The sequence below is a fragment of the Schistocerca piceifrons genome, chromosome X (assembly GCF_021461385.2).
Source record: "Schistocerca piceifrons isolate TAMUIC-IGC-003096 chromosome X, iqSchPice1.1, whole genome shotgun sequence".
Lineage (NCBI taxonomy): Eukaryota > Metazoa > Arthropoda > Insecta > Orthoptera > Acrididae > Schistocerca > Schistocerca piceifrons.
Window position 1 is genome coordinate 246,278,973 of NC_060149.1, and position 23,587 is coordinate 246,302,559.

The 23,587-nt window shown below is 41.0% G+C and overlaps 1 protein-coding gene across 1 annotated transcript in view; it reads left to right on the plus strand.

Annotated features, from left to right (window-relative positions):
- The window catches only part of LOC124721875, a 524,898-nt gene that overhangs the window by 62,400 nt on the left and 438,911 nt on the right, over positions 1 to 23,587 (plus strand). Inside the window, exon 2 of the mRNA XM_047247017.1 lies at positions 4,496 to 4,631. Coding sequence (XP_047102973.1) covers positions 4,496 to 4,631 — 136 coding nt within the window. The remainder of the gene's footprint in view (positions 1 to 4,495; positions 4,632 to 23,587) is intronic.

Genomic DNA, 23,587 nt, shown 5'->3' on the forward strand with positions numbered 1-23,587 from the left:
ATAAATTTATACAGCTTCCATAAAACCTCCAGCTCATGTGAATTCAACGAAGTTCTTTGTACCAATGTCGTTCGTCGAATTATAGCAGTTCATTTTCTTATCTTAAAAATATAAGGCACTGAGCGTAAGCAAAACAAGCAATAGCGAGTAAATATACCAGTAGAGAACAGAATGTCAACAAGTGGATGCAGCACAATTCTTACAACGAGGCTCTGCCAAGCGAACAATCTGTAACCTATACCATAGTGTAACCTTAACTCTATGTTTGTACACAGTATATCAGCATTTCTATACACCAAATTAAAGAGTAGTTGTGACGACAAACAGAAATGTATAAATATGCAATCCATACTCATAGCAGTAAACATATATCTTACGTAATAAACAGGTCGTTAGCATCATATCAGCATAAGCAAATAAATGTTCATATGTAATCTTAATAAGTAAACATGAAGGCGCAAGCAGATAAATGACAAAGTATAACTTACATACCTAACCACAACAGCACAATTAATCAGGTGACAATTATAATTTAAATAAATAAGCACAGCAGGCACATAATTAAAAAAATATGACATCAGTGAAAAAGCAGTGCAGCCAAGCGATGCATAATATACACAAGTTACAACCCAGTTCATTAATAATCATTGTCAAAATCAGTTAACGTACGCAAGCACGTCGCTTCACAAGTAATTTCATAGAACATGAAATTTAGCACAAAGTATGAATCACGTAATTGCGAGCAGCAAATTACGTCTGAAGCACGTACCTAAGCGGAAATATGTTACCTGAAAAATAAACTCAATTAATAGTTACCTTTTTAGTTTATTAGTTTCTTCTTCGAAATTACATTCTTCCTGAAAATTTCTCGATAGCAAGTCGTCTTAACGTCGGACACGCACAGAATTTACCTGAAGTTCTTAAATATTTTATAGAACCGTATCCTGAAAAATACTGAATGTTAATAACAGAATTCATCGAGTCATTATAGCTTTATACTGAATTTAATCGGAGAAATTAAACTGTGTATTTGTTTACGGCTGTCAGTGCATTCGCACTGAGCGCTCGATCAGCTGTAGGCGCGTGACGTAAGAAGCAATTGTTTTCGGTCAACGACTGCCTTGTGCGGCGCGCAGACTTGACTGTTGCTTTGAGTATGTGCCGCCGACAAAACAGAGCGCGGTACCCTTGTACTCCCTGCGTGTTTACCTGTAGCTGTTAGTTTCTCACAAGTATGTCATTCCACAAAAATTTTGGAAACTACGAACCTCACGTTTTGTAGTAGGAACAGCATAATTACGAATAGCGTCTAATTTCTCTGGATCAGGAAGAATACCTTCTGTAGAAATAATGTGACCGAGAAATTTCACCTGAGAACGACCAAATTCAGATTTTTCTAAGTTCACAGTGATGCCAACTCTTGCAAAAATACGTAATAATGAATCCAAAATTTTGTTGTGCTCGCTCCAAGAATGTTTAGCAATAAGAATATCGTCAACATATGAAGTAATATTGTCACGAAGATAAACAGGAAAAATTTCGTTTAAACTAGGAATGAATGCTGCTGAAGGTACAGTAAGTCCAAACGGTAATTTCCGAAATCACATTTAGGTAAAATAGTCATATCAGGTTATTGTTTACTTACTCACTAGATAGATTGATAGTCGAAGAGTTGGTTTGACAGATGCAAAGAATAGTAAAAGAGTAGGCAGCGGTACAGAAAACTAAAAGAGAAATAGCACCACTACAGCTCGGGGCCCTATGCTCGCTACGGCACATATTCACTTAGAGTAGTGAATCCCCTGAGGACTTTAATAGCCGCACATAATTTCTAGTTTGTGACTTAGTGGCAAATTTGGCGGAAGTGCGTACGTAAATTGATCTAACCATGCACATGGATGTATGTCATTCTTAGACTTGCGGAAGATCTTAAATTTCCGAACAGTCAAAAAGTGTTTATAGTCAATGTTTTCGCCTCGTGGCGACAAAGACCTACCGCGTCTGTGCCAGTCCCAATGTTGATTATTGTCAAGTTCGCGCGCCTGGCGCTCTCTTGTTGCATCCCGTAAATGAAACAAATTATTTTCTTCAAAGCCCTCTGCTAAACTAACACTTGTCAATTTATCTGAGATCTCCTCAACTCTTTCCGATGAGTCACTTAATTGTTCTTTCTGTTTATTTACGTCTTCTGTAAATGTCGCGACTCGGGTTTCGGTGTTGTCACATTTAGTAGTTAAATGTTCACACTGTTGCGTTAAGTTATTTATTCTGTCATTTGGTACGAATTCCTCGATTCTTTCAATTATTTTTTCCTTATCGTGTGCACATTGTAAATTTAACTCTGAAAATTTTTGTACTATCACGCGATCTTTTTCTTCCCGTTCTCTGTCCTGTTCCTCTTGTCTGATTTCTGTTGAAATTAAACTATTATTGTGAGCATTCAAAATCGGTTGTACTTCTCCAATTTCTTTCTTTGATTCATCTTTCATGTTTTTGAAACATGTCCCTGTTCGTGAGTCTAACCGTGTTGTCATTGCTTTTATCTCAGTTCTAATTGTTCCTAGTAGTGATTCAAACTGTGTTTCCATTCGTGATCCCAAATTTAATATAGCACCCATCAACTGCTCCATAGTAACTGGTTCGAAACTCTATTCACCCTTAACGTTTCCCGCGAAATCGACTTCTTTCGTCATAGCTGTAAAGCTATCTTTGTTCGATACTATTACAGAATCTTCTGTCGTTAATCTCGTATTCTGTGAATTTTCTGATTGAGAAAAATTTTGAAATGGTTCCGGACTATTTTCCCGACTTATTAAATTGTTTTCAACACCATTATTCATCATACTGGTATCCTGTGTTGGCGAGTTCGCCATGTCAACAATTTCGTTATTCTGACTATTCATAATTTTTGCCTGTTTCATTGACCGCGTAATCATTTACAAAACATAAAAAAACTCGTCACTGTACGAAAATTACACACAATGACTCCTCATCTTCAACAATACCATTCACACGAAATATTTCCCTCAAACACGATTAATCGAACAATTGAAATAATTGCACTAAATTGTCAAACGCGTATACAAGACAACACAAATTAAATTTTGAAAAATACCATTAGAAAAATGCCAATTACCAAATCTACACATGCAATATAAACTACAATTACTGAACTACAAATTACTACAACAATACTACTGTCTACTATTTTTACAATCAGAAGAATTCCAAGGGACGATCCGAAACAGCGGTCGCCACGTGCATGGTGGCTTAATTAAATAAAATGCAAATATTTTTGGTAGCTGTTTGCCCGATTACGTTGTGTCTCGTAAACGGTTGGCCCTGACTAGTTTTTGTACGCAATCTGACTGCATAGAATAACAACAAACAATGAAAGAAAATTTTCGTTAACACAGTTAATTAATTAAGTCCCCAGCAACTATAAAACCTACTAAATCAAAGCACAAGTGTAATTGTTCTGTGTGTGGGAGAGTGACTCAACGTACACATCTGGCACGGTTCTTCTTCAACAAGACAAGAAATTTTAAATATCATTTATACTGACGTGATAAAAAAAATTAGAAATACTATAATTGCGCAAGAAACCCAGAATTACACTCTAATACAAGAACACAAGCCAGATGCTTTATTGACTGAACCTGTAATGATGCATTATTCAGGACATTGAAATAATGAGAAAAAAAAGAAAAGGAGTTTGTTACCTCATTTATATTGATGAAAATCACTCTGATCCTTACAATATATCTCCACACCGATTCTCTACTACCACATCTCAACAAGACTCTCCAATATCACATCTCAGCAAGCACTGCCTACTAGCTCATCTCAACAAACACTCTTCACTACGAGCTCTCCCCAAGCACTGTCTACCACGAGTCCTCGACAGGCACTGACTACCACGAGCTCTGGACAAGCACTGTGTAGGCGGCTTAATAATACTCTTTGGCGCAGTCTCTGGCGCAGTGGCTCAGTGTAGCCACCTTTCAACCGGCTTCCCTGCTGTTGCCTGCTGGTCGGGTGTGATAGCAGCTGGCACATCCAGTCAGTATAACTGATGTGCAGAGGCTCCCCTATGTTGTCGCTTGTAAGTGTTTGTTAGCTTCCCATAGGTGGCTATGCCTCAGTAGCAGTGTCTTTGGTCGCTTATGCTTCCACCTAGGGTTGTGATGGAAATTCTCCTGAAGCTTGGAAGTTAGGAGAAGAGGAACTAGCGGAGGTAAAGCTGTGAGGGCGGGACACGAGTCGTGCTTAGCTCAGTCGGTATATCACTCGCCGACGAAAGGGAGATGTCTCAGCTTCGAGAGCTGGGCCCTCACACGGTTTCAATCAGTTAGGAAGTTTCAAATTACCAGATACACATCTGCAGATTAAAAATGTATTCTGGAAAACTCCTTGCTTCCTTCCTTCCTGTGTCTTATGTAGTACATAACCAGAATTTTAATTTCGTTTTCTGAGTGAGGCGGTGCTTTTGCAGACTGCTACGAGCGCACGGCGATCGGGCAGCGGCTGCCGGCCTCCCTGGTGCGCCGCACTGCTCCCATACAGCTGGTGTCAGACTGCGAGGCGCAGTGCGACCGGGACCTCGACAAGTGCAACGCCTTCAGCTTTGGGTACGGCCTGCCGCATCACGTCCTACTTTCAGTCATTAAGCATGTGGCTGCAGTATGTCGCAAGCATTCTTTTTGTTTTTGGAAGATAAAACTGTAATCATCTACAGGATCTTCTACGACGTCGTGCTGAAAAGTAATGCTTCCGAATTTTTTATGTGAAAACCCTTAGAGCTTTTTTTAATAAAGCAGACTTTATTAACATTTTACGTCTTTATTCTTCACATCTACACATTTCCAGCTCTCTCCCGCTAGCGGGATGCGAATTTTATGAAGGTGTGTAACGTAACTATGTCTGTGCGTGAGAAACAGCGTGCTGAAATCGAGTTTCGAATGCGAAGAGTCCGTCCACACATCGATCACCCTCTACTTCAACAAGACAATGCCAGACCACACACGAGCGCTGCGGCATCTACAACAGTTCTATGCCTTGGGTTAACAGTCATCGACCATTCTCCATACAGTCCCGACTTGGCCTCGTCCAATTTTCACCTGTTTCCAAAATTTAAAGAACGCCTTCGAGGACTTCACATTGATAGCAATGAAACAGTGCAAGCAGAGGTAAGGTTTTGACTCCGTAGGGAGAAATATGTTCGTCGCTGGATGCCTAGCTTGTGAACTAAATATATAGACGTGAATGACAAAGACACAGAATGTTAATAACGTCCGTTTTGTTTAAAAGGCTTAAAGAGTTTTCACATAAAAAATTCGGGGGCATTACTTTTCAACGCGACCTCGTGGGTTTAAAACTGTATCAGTTAGTTGTTTTTCTTTTTTTTTAGTGTACTTCCTCATTAATTTTCTCTATCGCTGCTTACTATTACTTGGGTGGCAGTACATTTGCAACACACCATATTAAATGTGATTCATGTTCACAAAATTTCAAACCAGTAAGATTTTTATAATTTTGAATCGTTTGTGATTACATGTTCATACCACTAGCTACACCAAATAAATATGTCAACAGTCCAGATATTTACGCTTCTAACGAGTTTGCCTATAAATAATCTTTTGTTTTCTTTGACTAACAAACTCGTTAGAAAAAAAGGTGGCATGAACGTCCATTTACAGAAGGTGTTCGAAGTGATGACCATTGGTATCAATGCAGTGCTGCAATCTTCTTATCATGGATTGAGTGGTATTCCTTATCACATCGACACTTATCGAAGTATATGGTCTGACAATTCAGGTGTAGTTGGAACGTCTTTATAAACAATGCTTTTTACGAATCCCCACAAGAAAAAATCCAGAGGCGTCAAGTGTGGCGAACGAGCCGGCCACGACACATCTCCTCCGCGTCCAATCCAAAGATTTTGGAACTGTCTCTGCAATTCATTTCTAGCCATCAGCGAAAAATGTGCCGGACGCCCATCGTGTTGATACCACATTCTGTTTCTTATTCCTAAAGGTATTTCGTCCAATAACAGACCTAATGTTTCTTGCAGGAATGTGGTGTACTTCCTGCCATTAAGATTTACTTCTACGAAATAGGGACCTAAAATTCTGTCCTCTAGAATCCCACACCATACAATCACCGATCACGGTTTTTTCTGCGCAGCTTGCCGCAGCCAACATGGATTTTCAGTTGCCCAATAACTCATGTTATGCAAATTAACATTTACTTGGCTCGTGAATGTAGCCTTGTCAGTAAATAAAATCAAATTAATAAATGTGTCATCCCTCTGAATCTGAAGTTGGGCCCATCGGCAGAATTCAGTGCGACGCATACAATCCGGACCAATTAATTCTTGGTGGAGACTGATGTAATGATGATATTTACGGCGATGCAGAACACGAACGACACTACTCTGGCTCTTGCCAGATTCCCTTGCGATTTGACGCGAACTAACACAAGGATCTCGAACCACAGTGGCAAGAGTACCAATTTCCGTTTCCTCGTTAGTAACTTTTCTTTTCCTGATATGTTTCCGATGCGTTAGAGATTCAGTTGTTCTCAGTTTGTCATACACATATTTAAATGGACAACGTGTAAGGTCATTACGTTGAGGATATCTTTCGGCGTATAAGTCTCCAGCTCTCACTGAATTTCGTTGGCATTCTCCGTAATTGAGAAGCATATCGACTTGTCCTTCGAAGGAATGCATCATTCACATTCGCTTGATTCGACGATACTAGTCTTACCGTTCCTATCAGTGTTGTATTGCGAAACCATCGAATGGTATTTACATGTCAATGGCACGTTAGATGAATATTTACTATTTGCACGATATACGAGAGAGAATTGTCAGAGCGTGTGCTTCGATAAGTGCCGAAGTGATAAGGAATACCACTCAATCAATGATAAGAAGATTGCAGCACTGCATTGATACCAATGGTCATCACTTCGAACACCTTCTGTAAATGGACGTTCATGCCACCTTTTTTTACCGTCGTTGACCTTCAAAGACCTTACGTTACACATCACTGGATTCGTCTCGATAGCCGCTATCAGAAAATACAGGGTGTTTCAAAAATGACCGGTATATTTGAAACGGCAATAAAAACTAAACGAGCAGCGATAGAAATACACCGTTTGTTGCAATATGCTTGGGACAACAGTACATTTTCAGGCGGATAAACTTTCGAAATTACTGTAGTTACAATTTTCAACAACAGATGGCGCTGCAAGTGATGTGAAAGATATAGAAGACAACGCAGTCTGTGGGTGCGCCATTCTGTACGTCGTCTTTCTGCTGTAAGCGTGTGCTGTTCACAACGTGCAAGTGTGCTGTGGACAACATGGTTTATTCCTTAGAACAGAGGATTTTTCTGGTGTTGGAATTCCACCGCCTAGAACACAGTGTTGTTGCAACAAGACGAAGTTTTCAACGGAGGTTTAATGTAACCAAAGGACCGAAAAGCGATACAATAAAGGATCTGTTTGAAAAATTTCAACGGACTGGGAACGTGACGGAAGAACGTGCTGGAAAGGTAGGGCGACCACGTACGGCAACCACAGAGGGCAACGCGCAGCTAGTGCAGCAGGTGATCCAACAGCGGCCTCGGGTTTCCGTTCGCCGTGTTGCAGCTGCGGTCCAAATGACGCCAACGTCCACGTATCGTCTCATGCGCCAGAGTTTACACCTCTATCCATACAAAATTCAAACGCGGCAACCCCTCAGCGCCGCTACCATTGCTGCACGAGAGACATTCGCTAACGATATAGTGCACAGGATTGATGACGGCGATATGCATGTGGGCAGCATTTGGTTTACTGACGAAGCTTATTTTTACCTGGACGGCTTCGTCAATAAACAGAACTGGCGCATATGGGGAACCGAAAAGCCCCATGTTGCAGTCCCATCGTCCCTGCATCCTCAAAAAGTACTGGTCTGGGCCGCCATTTCTTCCAAAGGAATCATTGGCCCATTTTTCAGATCCGAAACGATTACTGCATCGCGCTATCTGGACATTCTTCGTGAATTTGTGGCGGTACAAACTGCCTTAGACGACACTGCGAACACCTCGTGGTTTATGCAAGATGGTGTCCGGCCACATCGCACGGCCGACGTCTTTAATTTCCTGAACGAATATTTCGATGGTCGTGTGATTGCTTTGGGCTATCCGAAACATACATGAGGCGGCGTGGATTGGGCTCCCTATTCGCCAGACATGAACCCCTGTGGCTTCTTTCTGTGGGGACACTTGAAAGACCAGGTGAACCGCCAGAATCCAGAAACAATTGAACAGCTGAAGCAGTACATCTCATCTGCATGTGAAGCCATTCCGCCAGACACGTTGTCAAAGGTTTCGGGTAATTTCATTCAGAGACTACGCCATATTATTGCTACGCATGGTGGATATGTGGAAAATATCGTACTATAGAGTTTCCCAGACCGCAGCGCCATCTGTTGTTGAAAATTGTAACTACTGTAATTTCGAAAGTTTGTCTGCCTGAAAATGTACTGTTGTCCCAAGCATATTGCAACAAACGGTGTATTTCCATCGCTGCTCATTTAGTTTTTATTGCCGTTTCAAATATACCGGTCATTTTTGAAACACCCTGTAAGTACCAAACTATGGCATCTCATTAAAAAAAAAAGTTAATCTTCATATCTGTGACGCGACCCCATCTAGCGTTAATAAACCAACGTCATATTATGGTCCCCGTTGTCCCAAGCAACTTTTGTCTCACAAACATTTCAGCTACTATCATAAGTTCGGACTTATTCTAGGTGGCAATAGTTAATGACTTACCCTATATATAAAGAAGTGTACGTTGGTTCTTGTTACATACACGTGATTCTGTTTATTTTATTTACTTTCGCTGTCAGCCTTTCTCAGCGCCCAAGGTACATGCAAATAAATATCTTCTACCTCGTGATGTATGAAGGCGGCGAGTAATGCTGCTCTCTGTGTTTCGATGATTTTGCTAATGTTTCAATTTCTTGATTATAAATTAGAAAATATTAGTAATTTAGAAAAGAAAAAAGCAAATAGGAAAGAATAGATGAGATGATTGCCGCCAAATGATTGGAAATTTCCGAAAGAAGAGACACCACGCATTCATACAACTGATTCGCCTCGATGGGCAAGGGGGAAGCACAATATCGTTCGACCTCCTGCGGAAATTTAAAATTAGCGAGCGTAGAGGACATGGATGGGGACAGCGGATAGGTGGTGACTGTTGGGAATGTGGGTCGGCGCAGAATGATTATGCGGTGATTGAACGCCTATTTCGCCAATCACCATCGTAGGGTTTTGCGTGATCGGCCGCTCAGCTTGAATGTGCCTGATATGGTTAACCTGACTGCTGCTGCGGTGCACTACTAACAGTTTCCTCACGTTATTTGAAGCCCCCGGGGCGCGAAGCGCCTGATACCGCACTGTCCTTGTTTTCCATTCCCGTCTCTCTTATCTGCCACTTGTGTGACACACCATGAAATTTGATGGTTACAATTAAGTATCTCCTTCTCTCACAGTCACTTCTTGTCATCTTCCGGTTGATTGGTGGCGTTGGATCGTCTTATGTTACAAAAATAAATAAATAAGTAAATAGAAAATAAACGAACAAAAAGTGGTCAGAGCGAAAAAAAAACAGTAAGTAGGAGATCCCGGACTTGAGTCCCGGTGCGGCACATATTTTCACTTGTCGCCGCCGATTCCTCATAATGTCCCAATACAGCTGATATCATCAATTCCTTCCCTTTCCTCTCCTCCCTCCCCCCCCCCCCCTCCACCTGCACTACTTACAGTAGTGAAGACGGACGTGTGTATGTTACGACTTCGATACCCCAGGGCCAAGGGGTGAGGTGTGAGTTCAACAACAATAAGCATCATACACGTTTTTTGTTTGTATGCTTAGAGTTGCTCAGGACACCAAAAATGTACACTCAGTGGCGTATATTTATTAAAGTATCAGTCCCGATGTCTATAAAAATGGGAGATGACACTCCAAAGCGAGCAGCATAGCCCAACACCGACAGCCGTATGGAAGGACGTGATCATCTTACCATAGCGTGGAGGGTCCTGGTAATGCATGGATGGATTTGATATCGATTTACGTAGAACAGAGACAGGCATTTTCATAAAATAATACGCACAATCTAGACTATGATCCTCAATTCTTAATATCTTGCGTAGGCGATGGTCAACAGCATGTACAAATTTTAGAAAATGCGTAACACTAAGCTGTATTTAATAATGTTATTTTATTTTGTTACCGTTTTCGGTTCTGAACCATCATCAACGACAGGAATATGATCACAGATGTATGACATATCATACATGTTTTAATATAAGTTACCACAGCAGACCATAATTCCCAAGATGAAATAAAATAAAAAATTGGGACAAGATTAAAAATATGATGGTAAATTGACTTAATTCTTACCTAACTCTGCAGCTATGCACCCTCTTCAGTAGCAGTAAGCGTCTCAGAACACATTATTTTACATGAGTCCACCAATATAACGAATTTGTGTAAACTATTTCCACTTTAAATAATTAAAGTTATGGACAGACTGATAATATTTTGCATTTGACCGCCACCTTTCAAACACAATTTAGTCGATAGTTCGTATCGGTAGCAAAAGTCTGAGTAAAGACCCAAGATGGCAGCACTTTCAGTCATACATTCTAAGCGTGAATGTAATTACACTATTCTGGGTGTGTACTGCGACGTGGAAACCCGAGGGCCAGCGGTAGGGTGAATGTGATTTTTCTTTTTGTATCCATAGTGTTGCTCAACACACCAAAATGCATATTAATGAAGGAAAATCAGTTTTAACGCCTCCCATATCCACTTCATGGCTAGAGTGTAATTGCTTATTTTTTTTTAAGCGTTGGTACATGACGGTAAAATATTAAACATTAAAAACCAAAGGACGATGACAGTCATCACTTTGGTAGTCCACCTGTCGCAGATCACGTCATGGGTAAATGCGGATAATTTTGCTCCTCAAGAGATAGTGCATACTGATGACTACAACTCTGCTAAACTACCTCCAGTACACGGCACACTTCTTGCTGAAAATTACAACTCTGCTAAACTACCTCCAGTACACGGAACATTTCTTGCTGAAAATAAACTACCCATCTGACGTAAACGCATATGGTAGGAATCGAAAAAAATATTACTTCATCTGATGAGATTTCGCTTTATCAGTTTTTAATGCAGTGACACCTCTGTCTTCTTCATTCAAGGTATGGCTCATAACACCGAAGGAATATGTATTTGCATTTAATTACATTGTGAAATTTGCATTTCAAAATTGAGAGGACCCAATATAAATGCTAATCCTCTTGTGTTTCGATCATAGCTTTGAAGCCAGCCGGAACAACGCTGATACAGTGTAGATGACTTCCGATGCGGCCGAGTAAAAGGAGAAAATTTGTCAGTCGGAAATATGAAAAACACGGCATGCAAAAGTCCGGGCTAGAACTGTGAATTTTTGTGCAGTCATCAAAACAATAACGATGTCAGACTATCATTTCATGTTACCTGAGATGCTCTGTAATTCTTGTATACGGCTCAAGAGATGGAAGGACAATTTTTGCTCCTATAGAATAAGTCAGTAACGAGAGATAAAGCCATAATAACTTTCTCCACTGTGAACTGTGAACGGACAGAATTTTTCTGTATTTGTGTAGCATGAAATTAACGACATTATTGATAAGTCCCTCATAAACATTATGTTGCTTCTCAAGAATAGCAATTTGCAGCTTAAAAGCCTTCGGACATTTGGAAATAGTTACAATGTGTCTTCCTTGAAAATTCCCGGCATATTTAATAGGACTGAAGCTACGAAGCACACTGACCGTGGTATTTTAGTAATGGCTTCAGCTTGTGGGATCTAGTCTTCCAACTGAACTACGTCTCGGCGAGCATCGCTGTTCATAAAAAGAAAATAAACGATAATGTACAATTATACAACAGTGCTTAGTTTCAGACAACTTTCTTGGTATGTCTTGAGTCGTCAAAGAACCGTTCCGGATAACGAGAGGGATCGTACCTTGGTCAGTGCTGATTTTAGTTCTCACAATTATTCGTCACCTCAGCACTGGGATGATTCGCACATACGGTTCCCCAGGTTGCACGGTTAGACTCTAAATCGTGACTCATCAGAGAGCAAAACACGACTACATTAGGTGTGTATCCCCACTGTCGGTGTTTTTCTACCCAGCGCCTTCTGGCCAGACGGTCTCGTTCTGTCAACGAAGTGCTCACGAATTGTTTAGAAGCCAGCTTCAGAGAGACGAATGGGTACAGTTTGGGTCGACCTTCCGCTCCTGCTGCTCTTTGCAAATCTCTGTACGGTTATGTTGGAATAGACTATGAGCAAGACGAGACATTAGTGGCTTCCTGTAGTTTCTCTTGGGGATACTTGCAGTGATATTCTTCTAATGGGTTTCTTTGTCCAACGCGGCTCCACAGACGTCAAACCGGAAAAAATTGTCACATAGCGTTACTATACACGTGTAGTGTCTCACATAACTATCTAGCAATAGCAGAATTGTAGACCAATTATTTTACATTAATTCAATCAATACATCGCTTCTTTCTACGTAAATCTTGCGAAAATACCGTGAAGATAAAATTAGAAATATTCTAACTCACACAGTGCTTTCAATCAACCATTGTTCCCGAAGACCATTCACCACTGGAACAAAAACAGTGGCCGGCCGGAGTGGCCGAGCGGTTCTAGGCGCTACAGTCTGGAGCCGCGCGACCGCTACGGTCGCAGGTTCGAATCCTGCCTCGGGCATGGATGTGTGTGATGTCCTTAGGTCAGTTAGGTTTAAGTAGTTCTAAGTCCTAGGGGACTGATGACCTCAGAAGTTAAGTCCCATAGTGCTCAGAGCCATTTGAACCAAAAACAGTGGGAGTGACAGCGGTATGCGTAGCCTCCGCCACACTCCATAATGTGTCTTCGAAGTATAGATGTAGATTATTGTTAATGTTCAAAACTGCAACTAAACTCTCAGGTATTAAGTTAAGGCCAGGTGCTGATGGCCCTGAGAAGTCGATATGCAGAGTATAAACGATAACCGTTAATAAGTTACCACAGTGGTGTAGGTGACGTCGAGACGAACAGATTGAGCCAGGACAGTAATCGTCTATAAAGCCGGAGAACAACCTCAAACTGGCGTACAAAACTCACCTAAACTGCAGCCCATGCTCGCCACGTAAGAGTTTTGGCTGAAATCGTCCATCATTTTCTAGTACCTTTATTCTGCATCGGCATAGGATCGGCATGGTTATTAACGGATTTGGCATGGTTAATTTAAGGGGTAGTGAGATCCTCTTCCTGTTGCCACCCCTTGTGGTCTAGTGGATAGCGTTGCTGCCTCTGGACCACGGGGTCCCGGGTTCGATTTCCGGCCGGTTTTGGGAATTTTAACCCGCCCGGGGACTGGGTGTTTGTGTCGTCCTCATCATTTCATTATCGTCGTCATCATTCGTGACAATCGCTAGATTGGATTGTGTAGAAAAATTGGACAGTGTAATAATTGGGACTTTCTACGGGCGTTGATGACCTCGCAGTTGAGCGCCCCACAAACCATCATCATCATCATTATCATCCTGCCGCTACCCCGTTACGGAATGTGTGTGCCACCCCCTCCCCCATCCCCAAATGTCTGCATGTCATGTGAAAGTTAGCGGAAATTTTCTACTTTTCTAAATGTTTGCGAATGATATAACTGACGCGGAAATTGAATATCAGGCCGGCATTCACCGCATGGGATGTTGGAAACTGCCTGAAAACATATCCAGGCTGTCCGGCACGTCGACGCTCGTCGTCAATCCGCAGGTTGGATACGATAGGGGGCCGGCGCATCTCCCCATCACGGAGACGGCACTTTAAAACGCACAACTATCAGGCTGGGTTAGAAAACCTCGTCCTTGAGGTATTAGAAACCCCTTGTTCTTCGACTTAGAAAAAGTAACATTGAAGTTTGTCTAAATTTAACTTAAAAATTTTTTTTGAACTTTAACAGAATGAAATTAACAATTAAATCGTATTTTTTTATCTGTCCTTCTTACTACAAACTATTGTGCTTGTAAGGACTAAGTTTTAATAGAGTTGTTAACCGAATTAGTTTTTGTATATCGTTTACAAAAGTCTTTTTTTTTCTTTCATTACTCTCACGGGAAAGTTTAAAACAGTAGCCTTAACGAAACAGGTGACTAAGTCGCTAGTGTAAGAGAGCGAGACTAGATTCAGAATCTGTGCGGTGCGTATGCGCTGTAGTTTAGGTGGCTTTTGGAGGACAATTTGAGGTTATTTTCCGTCTACGTGGACTACAAAAGTCCTTTGTCATATTGTTCATCACGACTTCCCCTACACCAGTGTTATACGTTGTAAACAGTTATCGTTTACACCCTGTATATCTGCGTGAAGTGCGTAAAGTACAATCTTATTGTTGCAAAATACGACTAACTACACTCCTGACATTAGTTATTGGTAGTAGATAGTACCACGATTCGAAGTATGTTTATCGTTGTTTTTATAGGCGAGTAAATGAGCGAAACGATATTTTTCCTCTTTTAGTCATACCTACGGTATGTCCTTGACACATTATTCCCTCCATGGCGCATTCGTTGATCGTAGATAACGTAATTTTCGAATTATTTTTGAAAGTGTTGTATTGACCTCCAAAATTTTGAAATATGAAGTTTGTGTGACTGGTAACTATTTCCGTGCGGACACATGGATTTCGGAACCACGAAAACTGCAATACTACCATCCCCACGACTGCTTTTAATGTTTGCTTTTACTTGAATATGATAGTGTTCACACAATTGTCAACGGAGAATCTGTTAGATATGGAGAGAAACTGTCTTATCGGTATTGCTACTGTCTTGTCGATTATTAAATATATTGCTTTTTACTTTTATTTTATACAATTTTAACACACTACATAGAGTTGAGTTCGATAAATGAATTAATGTAAAATGTTAAAGCTACGCCCACAGCTGTTAGAGGAAAGTTGTTTGTTAATTCACAGTTCTGAGTCTTCCTGTTCTCCGCTCTATTTGTTATAAAAAAAGCAGGAAAAATGAAATGTCCCAAGTTCCATAAGTGTACGTTACTCGTACCCATAAACTGAGACCATCAACATTTGGTGTGTGCTACTGTTCTTCCACAGAATAGAGTGATATCACAATAGATGTTGATAATTTAGGTTTAAATGAGCTGCAGTTTCTCGCATGAAGAATCTACAAACTGTAAAAATATCGATCTATTTATATAATTCCGTTACTAAAAACCACCGTGGCAGCACTCCGCTTTCGCGAATATGTTGTACATTGTAGGTGTCCCAACATGCCCATATACAAGCGAATGACGGACACAGCAGATAATCATTTAGCGCTCGAGTAACTAAATAAAAGTTCGCCGATGTAATACTATATTTATTTTTCTACTCTCCTGGCTTGCCATAAAGCGGCTGTAGGGGCTTCGCGTCCTTCTGACAGAAGCATAAAATGACAGAGAAGTATAAATTTTATACATCCGTGAAGTAAGACTCCACTTGCGACAAAGAAACGGAGAGCCACACTATAAACCTAAATTTAGAACCCTAACTTTTGCCTCCCATGTTAGAGCTCCAGGCAATAGTTCAGATGCATCAAACAAAATGGTGTATAGCATCTCCGCTCAAATATTCCAGATTTTGGGATGATATCAGCGAAATATTGTCAAACACCGCTATATGCCGAATTCATTGCAACGTTGTTGTTGTTGTGGTCTTCCATAGGAAGACTAGTTTGATGCAGCTCTCCATGCTGCTCTGTCTTGTGAAAGCCTCTTCATCTCCGAATAACTACTGCAACCCACATCCTTCTGAATCTGGTTACAGTATTCATCTTTTGGTCCCCCTCTACGATTTTTACATCCCAACTCTACCACCGCCACCCCCTCAGATGCCAAACTGGTGATCCCTTGATGTCTCGGAATGTGTCCTATCAACCGATCCCTTCTTTTAGTCAAGCTGTGTCACAAATTTCTTGTCTCCCCAATTAAATTCAGTATCTCCTCATTATTTACGCGATCCACTCATCTAATTTTCAGAGGTCTTCCGTAGCACCACATTTCAAAAGCCTGTATTCTTTTCTTCTCTAAACTGTTTATCGTCTGTGTTTCCCTTCCGTACATGGCTGCACTCCAGACAAAAATACCTTCAGAAAAGACTTCCTAACACGTAAATTTGTATTCTATGGCAACAAATTTCTCTTCTTCAGAAACACTTTCCTTGCCATTACCAATCCTAATTTTATACACTCTCTGTCTTGGCTATCATCAGTTATTTTGCCTCCCAATTGGCAAACCTCATGTGCTACTTTTTGTGTCTCGTTTCCCTATCTAATTCCCTCAGCATCGTTTTATTTAATTCGACTACATTCCATTATCCTTGCTTTGTTTTTGTTGATGTTCATCTTACATCCTCTTCTCAAGACGCTGTCAATTCCGTTCAACTTCTCTTCCAAGCCCTTTGCTGTCTGACAGAACACAATGTCATCGGCAAACCTGTAAGTTTTTGTTTCTTCTTCCTGAACTTTAATTCATACTCGAGATTTTTCTTTAGTTACCTTTACAGCTTGCTCAGTGTACAGACTGAATAACTTCGGGGACAGGCTGCAACTCTGCCTCACTCCCTTCACAACCACTGCTTCCCTTTCATGCCACTCGACACTTTATAACTGCCGTTCTGGTGTCTGTACAAGAATTTCAAAGAGAGTTTTCCAGTCAAAAGCTTTCTCAGTTAAAATATTTCTCTAAGTGTACATTATAGCGGGATATTCCTATACGACAACAAGCAGTAGGTTAGTAACTCACATTCCTTTTGATCTTAGTCCCAAAAGGGAGAAAATGCAATTAGTCAGGCTTTTCTGCTATTTTAATCTCGGTTAGGATGTAAAACAGGTAGGAACATTGTCTTATAATGTGGAGATGTCATAATAAATTAGCTAAACGAATAGCAATGGATCAAAAGAATCCAGTCCGGCGAAATGTGGGTTGAAAGCTAGGACGTTACCTACACGCTAGTAGAATTTCACGGCAGGCAGCACCCTTTGGACATGCATTATCTTAGATACGAGAGGCCAATATTAGTGGCTCGCAGTTACCGCCACCTGTTTACGTTCAAAGCTGACACTCGGCAGATGTCGTTACCTGCGAGGAGTGCCAAACTGCCACGATAAAAAGAACTGGCTCACGGATTCGTCGACGATCAGGTTAATTCTTCTCCAATGCGTGGGTGGTATCTTATATATTCTCCTTGGGCCTCTGTTGCGTTTAAATATCTTTCCAAATCATATTTTCCTATTTTCAACACAGCTTCAGAAATCTGCTCCTAGTCGAGATGTTTTGCAGTCCAAGCAATACTTTGTTTTCCGAAACGATTATGCGCCTGTGAAAAGACACAGGTAATACCAGTTCTGTACATGGGATGGCATTGTCCTCTCCAGCAGGTGTCCTGGCAGAGAGACTATGCAGTGTCTGTCTCCCCACATTGTATCCCTCCGCCTGGGGAATCCATGAAAGGTTCCAAGACACTAAACTTGCCTTCGTACCGTCATCTTTGTACATTGCTCATCTGGACGCTGTGCTATATTGTTTAATAAATGGTGTTTAATTAATACAAACATGACAATTTTCATTTTCCCCACTAATATGATCTCTCTACAAGTATACTTATTTTTTCAACTGCCCTCATATTTCAATAATTTATTTAGAAATTAAACATAATCACAGTTTGATTGAAAATATGGCTAATAGGTTACTGAATAATGTGGCAAACTCATGTAGGTTTGGCACACTGTGCCTTTTCTACGTGTGCTTTTCTTTACACTCTCAGATAGCAAATTTTTCATTTATTATACAGAAATGTGTCAAATGAATAAAAATATATACAAAGATTGACGCCGAATGTTGCGATAGCTGTAAATGTTATATTAAAATGCTTCTTCAGACGAGAACCCGACTGACCGTCCAAGTTTATGTTCTCCGTGGTATTCCTAAATCGCTTCAGTTGAATGCAAATGTGACTCTTTCGAAAAGAAAATGGACAACTTCCCGTCCTCTCCTTGCTCATTCCAAGATGATGCTTCACGTAATTTCCGTTAATTTATCCGTGCTGCTGATGGCTTAGCTCCGTGGCTGTTTATCAGACTACTTGAAGAAATATAGCATCAACAACCTTTTTCACTTTATTTATTTTTTAATTTATTTGACGTTATATACTTATATATTCATCACCATTAAATGCATCTTGGCTGTAATTTTCATGCTGCAGTTGTGTTTGAGTCTATATCTTCTAAGCATTATTTCAGGTTTTTGTACATATCACACGAATTTTCATACACAATTTTAACATGATGCGGCGCTGCAACATTATACAATTTTTTATAGTAATGTAAGGATGATAAAAATCAGATCTGCGTCTTTGCATTATACAGTTATAAAAAAGAGACTAGTAGCTGTGTTTTTTCAAGTAACTTAATCTCCCTGACTTAATTCTCATCAGCTGACATGGATAGCAATAATAGAGGAATGTGACAAAGTGTTTGGTTTATTTATATGCTCGATCAGGGTACTCTGAAGATCAGCCTTTTGGTTACAGTTATGATCAGGTGATAATTTTTTAAGAAACGAATCAACTACTGATGTCGTCAAACAGGTGAATGCTGCAGAGATTACTCACGGAAGATTACGAGTATTTGTTCTTTCCAGAGTTAACATTAGTAGCAGTGTGTTGAACTACGTAAAATTATGTGGTTTAAGTGACGTCTAGCTGAAATATACGTTTCTCAAGTATTCTGTTCCTAATTTATGCATGATCCTTCTTGCTCGATTTATCCGAAATGGAAATGTACAAAGATCTTTATTACTAGCACATTTCTTTAAAGGATAATAAGAGATAACTACTACTACTCGACGTAGTAACTGTGAAAGTAGTAGGCTGACGAATGTTTTTGTACTTGGCTGTCCCAGGCGCAAAAATTATCGTATGGCACGTCCTAGGAGGCAGGTACATAGGCTGAACTCTGTGAACAGCAGTGCGTTTTGCAGATATTTTAAAGTGCCAATAGGTGTCTTATGGGTATTTCACAAAGCCCCTATCTCCATCAATAGAATCATCTGACTACGTGACCCTGAAGTGTTTCGTGTCTCTGAATAATGATGAATAAGTGTAGTTGACTATTCATCTGATTTTAATTAACTGATGTGATCTTTCGTATAATGAAAGAGTCATTGCATTATTCAGAGAAAGGTGACAAGTAAATTTAGAAATCTAAACGGAAAGCTAAAAAATTTCAAGACTAGTAAACTCTTGTGCAATTAAAAGAATAACATAATAGAAAAATAAAAACAATAAAATGAGGCCTATAAATTTAAATATCAAAATTCTCTTATCACAAATATTCAATACCCATCAGTAGGTAGGCAAAGAGAGTGCAACCACAGAGTGCGCTGTTGCCAGATTTCCCCCTCCCTCTGTGACATCACGTGCTGTTGACACATTTCCCCCTCCCCACTGCCCACCCATCTGACATAGGCCAATTGCTCAATGCATAAAATGGCGGGAAATTCAAAACAATGGTGACAAATTCCAAAAAAAGGTGGGAAATTCAAAATTTGGTGGGAAATTGAGTTTTATCCATTGTTGGGACATAAAAGGGATGTGATCAGCATTGTTTGTCGATTTATCACTGTGAAGGATACGAAGATGCCACACACTCATGTGGGGCAGCGTTATCAGCACCTGAAAGACTTTTGAGGGGCCCTCTCCGTTTGGCCAGTTGCTCGAAGGAGGAAGGAAGATTTGGTTTAACATCCCGTCGACATCAAATCCATTAGAGTCAGAGTACAAGCTCTGACTGTTTGAAGGATGTGGAAGGAAATCAGCCATACCCTTTCAAAGGAACCGTCCCTGCATTTGCCTAGTGCGATTTAGGAAAATCACGGAAAAGCTAAATCTGGATGGTCAGACGCGGGTTTGAACCGTCGTCTTCCAGAATGTGAGCCCAGTGTGCTGGACATTGGGCCATCTCACTCAGAGCCAGTTGGTCAAATGGAACAGTATCCAGATTTGTGGGGCATCTGGATGTGAGAGTAGCCCATTGTTGGACTACATGAGACCATGAGGACAGGGATACTCACTGTCAAGGTTCCGGTTCACATCTGACTACCACAATGAAGGATCACTGTATTGTGCACCAAGCACATCATAGGCACTTCTCATTTGTGCCTGCCGTCTGAGCACAAGCAGTGGACTCTGTGAAATATTTTTGTCATCCATCACCATTTGTCAGAGACTGGCTGGAACTGAACATTCAATAAACATTTCATGCATAGGCTCCCGTTAACACAACACTAACGGCTGCGTTTGATTTGGTGACGTGACAAGAAAGCATGGACTGCTCGTGAATGACGCCGCAATGTATTCACTGTTGAATCACAGTTCTCCGCCAATCCGGATACTTCCACTGTTGAGAGGCATAACAGTGTTACTTTTGACATAATAGTCTGGGGAGCCATCAGGTATGACTTCGGGTCATGGCCAGTGGCCATTAAAGGAAATCTGACGTCACAGCAGTATGTTACAGAAATACTGCATCCCCATATGTTACCTTTCATGTGACAGTTTTGTGGTGGATTTTTCAACAGGACAGTGTTCATCCACACATGACATGTGTCTCTATAAACTGCCTGCGTGATGTTAACGTACAACTGTGGCCAGCAAGAGCCACAGATCTGCCTGCGAAAGAACACGTATGAGACCAGGTTAGATGGCTACTCTGGTCCATTGCTAGTATCCAAGATATCAAGTATCATGTGCAACAGTTTTGAGCCACCTTGCCTCAGGTGAGGATTCAACGGCTTAATGACGCCGTTCCCAACAGAATCAGTGCATGCATTCGGGCCACAGTGGTACAGTTTTATACTGGTAAGTGGGTTCATACTGCCAAGTTTTTAGTAACTTTGACTCGATTTTTTAATCACCGAAATAACATGACATACCCTCTTAGCATGTGAAGTTTCATTTACTTTCTGCCTCCCTTTCTGGTCTCTTCACGTGTTTGTCAGGCAGGTGAACCACAGCTCCACCAACAAAATTTCGGAGATTGTTCAGGGCTATTTTCTGAATATTTTGGTACAAGGGACCCGTGGTCTCTGGTGGCTTGTTACAGAGTAATTGCATTTAGCTTAATTTTTGTCCTCGTTCATCTATGTATCTGCATTGAGCTGAAAATATCTGCATAACATTGCAAATGTCGACGGTATGAACTGTGTGTCTCGTTAGGAAATACTGGTTCCATCCACTCGTGGTACTTGTTGCTGACAACAGTAAGGCCCACTTCACTTTTCGACCTCAAGATTGTATTCAGCACTGCTCGGCTCTGTCGAGTTTTTCTCTGGCTGAGTTAGCTGTTCCTTAACAGTGATACGCAGCACCTCGTGTATGAATTCACTTAATGTAGTGGAACAGTGGCACTGCGACGGTATGCTATGATGTCTCTTCGACGGCAAACCAATTACACTACTTTTGCATCGGTTTGAGGGTTGATGCATCACTCGGTGTTTTACATTGTCATATTACAGACTTTTACTATTTTGAAAGTATTTTTCAGTGAATAAAGGTAACTGGGGTGACAAACTGAATAAATCATAATTACACCATTACTCTGTAAAGAGCGATCGGAGACCATGCGTCCTTTGTACGAAAATGCTCAGCAAATGTCGCTGAATAACCTCAGAGGTTTTTTCAGTGGAGTTTCAATTCACTGTGTATACAGCATATCTCAAGAAGTATGGTCAGTACTCAGGGATACGACAGAAACGATCATTTGAAGCAGAAAACTTCATGTGGATGTATTCCCTACTCCGAATGGTTTGCTAGACGCAAAATATTTAGTGTATATTTTATTAATTTTCTGTACTATTCAATACATTATCAGGTTTGCACATGTACAACAGTTGGAAAACATTACTTCATGCGTTTTACAAGTATCAATTGGAAACACACCTTTTTAACACATTTACCACTAAGCGTTACTGTACACGTCGCATTGCAGCTCCTATACAGCTCTCAAAAAATGTTCGAATATCCAACCGTCAAAGTTAGTGCAAATGGCTCAAATGGCTCTGAGCACTATGGGACTCAACTGCTGAGGTCATTAGTCCCCTAGAACTTAGAACTAGTTAAACCTAACTAACCTAAGGACATCACAAACATCCATGCCCGAGGCAGGATTCGAACCTGCGACTGTAGCGGTCTTGCGGTTCCAGACTGCAGCGCCTTTAACCGCACGGCCACTTCGACCGGCCAAAGTTAGTGCATTTCTACACTTTTGCGAGAACATGTGTTGCTTGTCTGAGTGCGTCTCCAGGTTCCAAAGCGAGGGCAGCAGCGTCAGTGATGCGACCAAGCATTTCATTTCACGTATTCACCTTTCGTTTATATACCAATCCCCTAAAAAAATATCTAATGGTGTAAGGTCTGGCGATGTTGTTGGCCAGTTAACTGTACTACCACGACCAATCCAGCGTTAGGGTAAGTGTGGTTGAGATGTTCCCTCACACGTATGGTAAACTGTGGAGGGGCACCTTCGAGCTACAAGTACATTGTAGTTCGCGTGGCTACAGGAAAGTTCTCAAGGTGTTCAAGAAACGAATTTTCCAAAAAATGCAAGTAATTCTGTACCGTCATTAGCTCTTCTGAAATGACTAGACCTGTCGACATGTTTCCAATCAAGTGGCACCAACCACTTACGAAAAATGAACTTGTAAGTACGTTTCTATTGTAAAGTGTGAATTTTCCTGCGGTTATCGATGATCATTAATGTGACGTTGGTTACATTCCGTTTTACCGTGGCTCCGTCAGTGAATAGTATTAATGGAAGCCAATGACGATTGCAATTTAACCAGCAACAAGATTCAAGTCGCGTGCCATGGTCGCCAGTGTGAAGATTGCGAACACGCTGTATGTGAAATGGACGCAAGTTTTCCGTGTGTGGTGTTCGCCATACACGTATCCTTGAAACATGAATACGTGCAGAAAGTCGCCCTGTGCTGGTAGTAGGACTATGCCGCACCATTGCAACAATGTGTTCCTCTTCCTGCACAAGTTACTACACTACACGTTCAGAAGAAAAATTGGAACTTGGATGAATACCGCTTTCGTACAAGGTGCTGAAAACTCTGGTAAACCCTCTACGATTAAGGATTCGACGTGTCGGGAAGCGCCGATGGTATTCTTCGATAGCAGTAGGAGCACCATCATCGCAGAAGCAGTAAACATACTCCACATCTGCATATTTTTCATAAGTGTAGATGTTTGGCATTTTAGCCAGCTGGTGTACAAACACAGTTGGTAAAAATGGTTCAAATGGCTCTGAGCACTATGGGACTTAACATCTGAGGTCATCAGTCCCCTAGAACTTAGAACTACTTAAACCTAACTAACCTAAGGACATCACACACATCCATGCCCGAGGCAGGATTCGAACC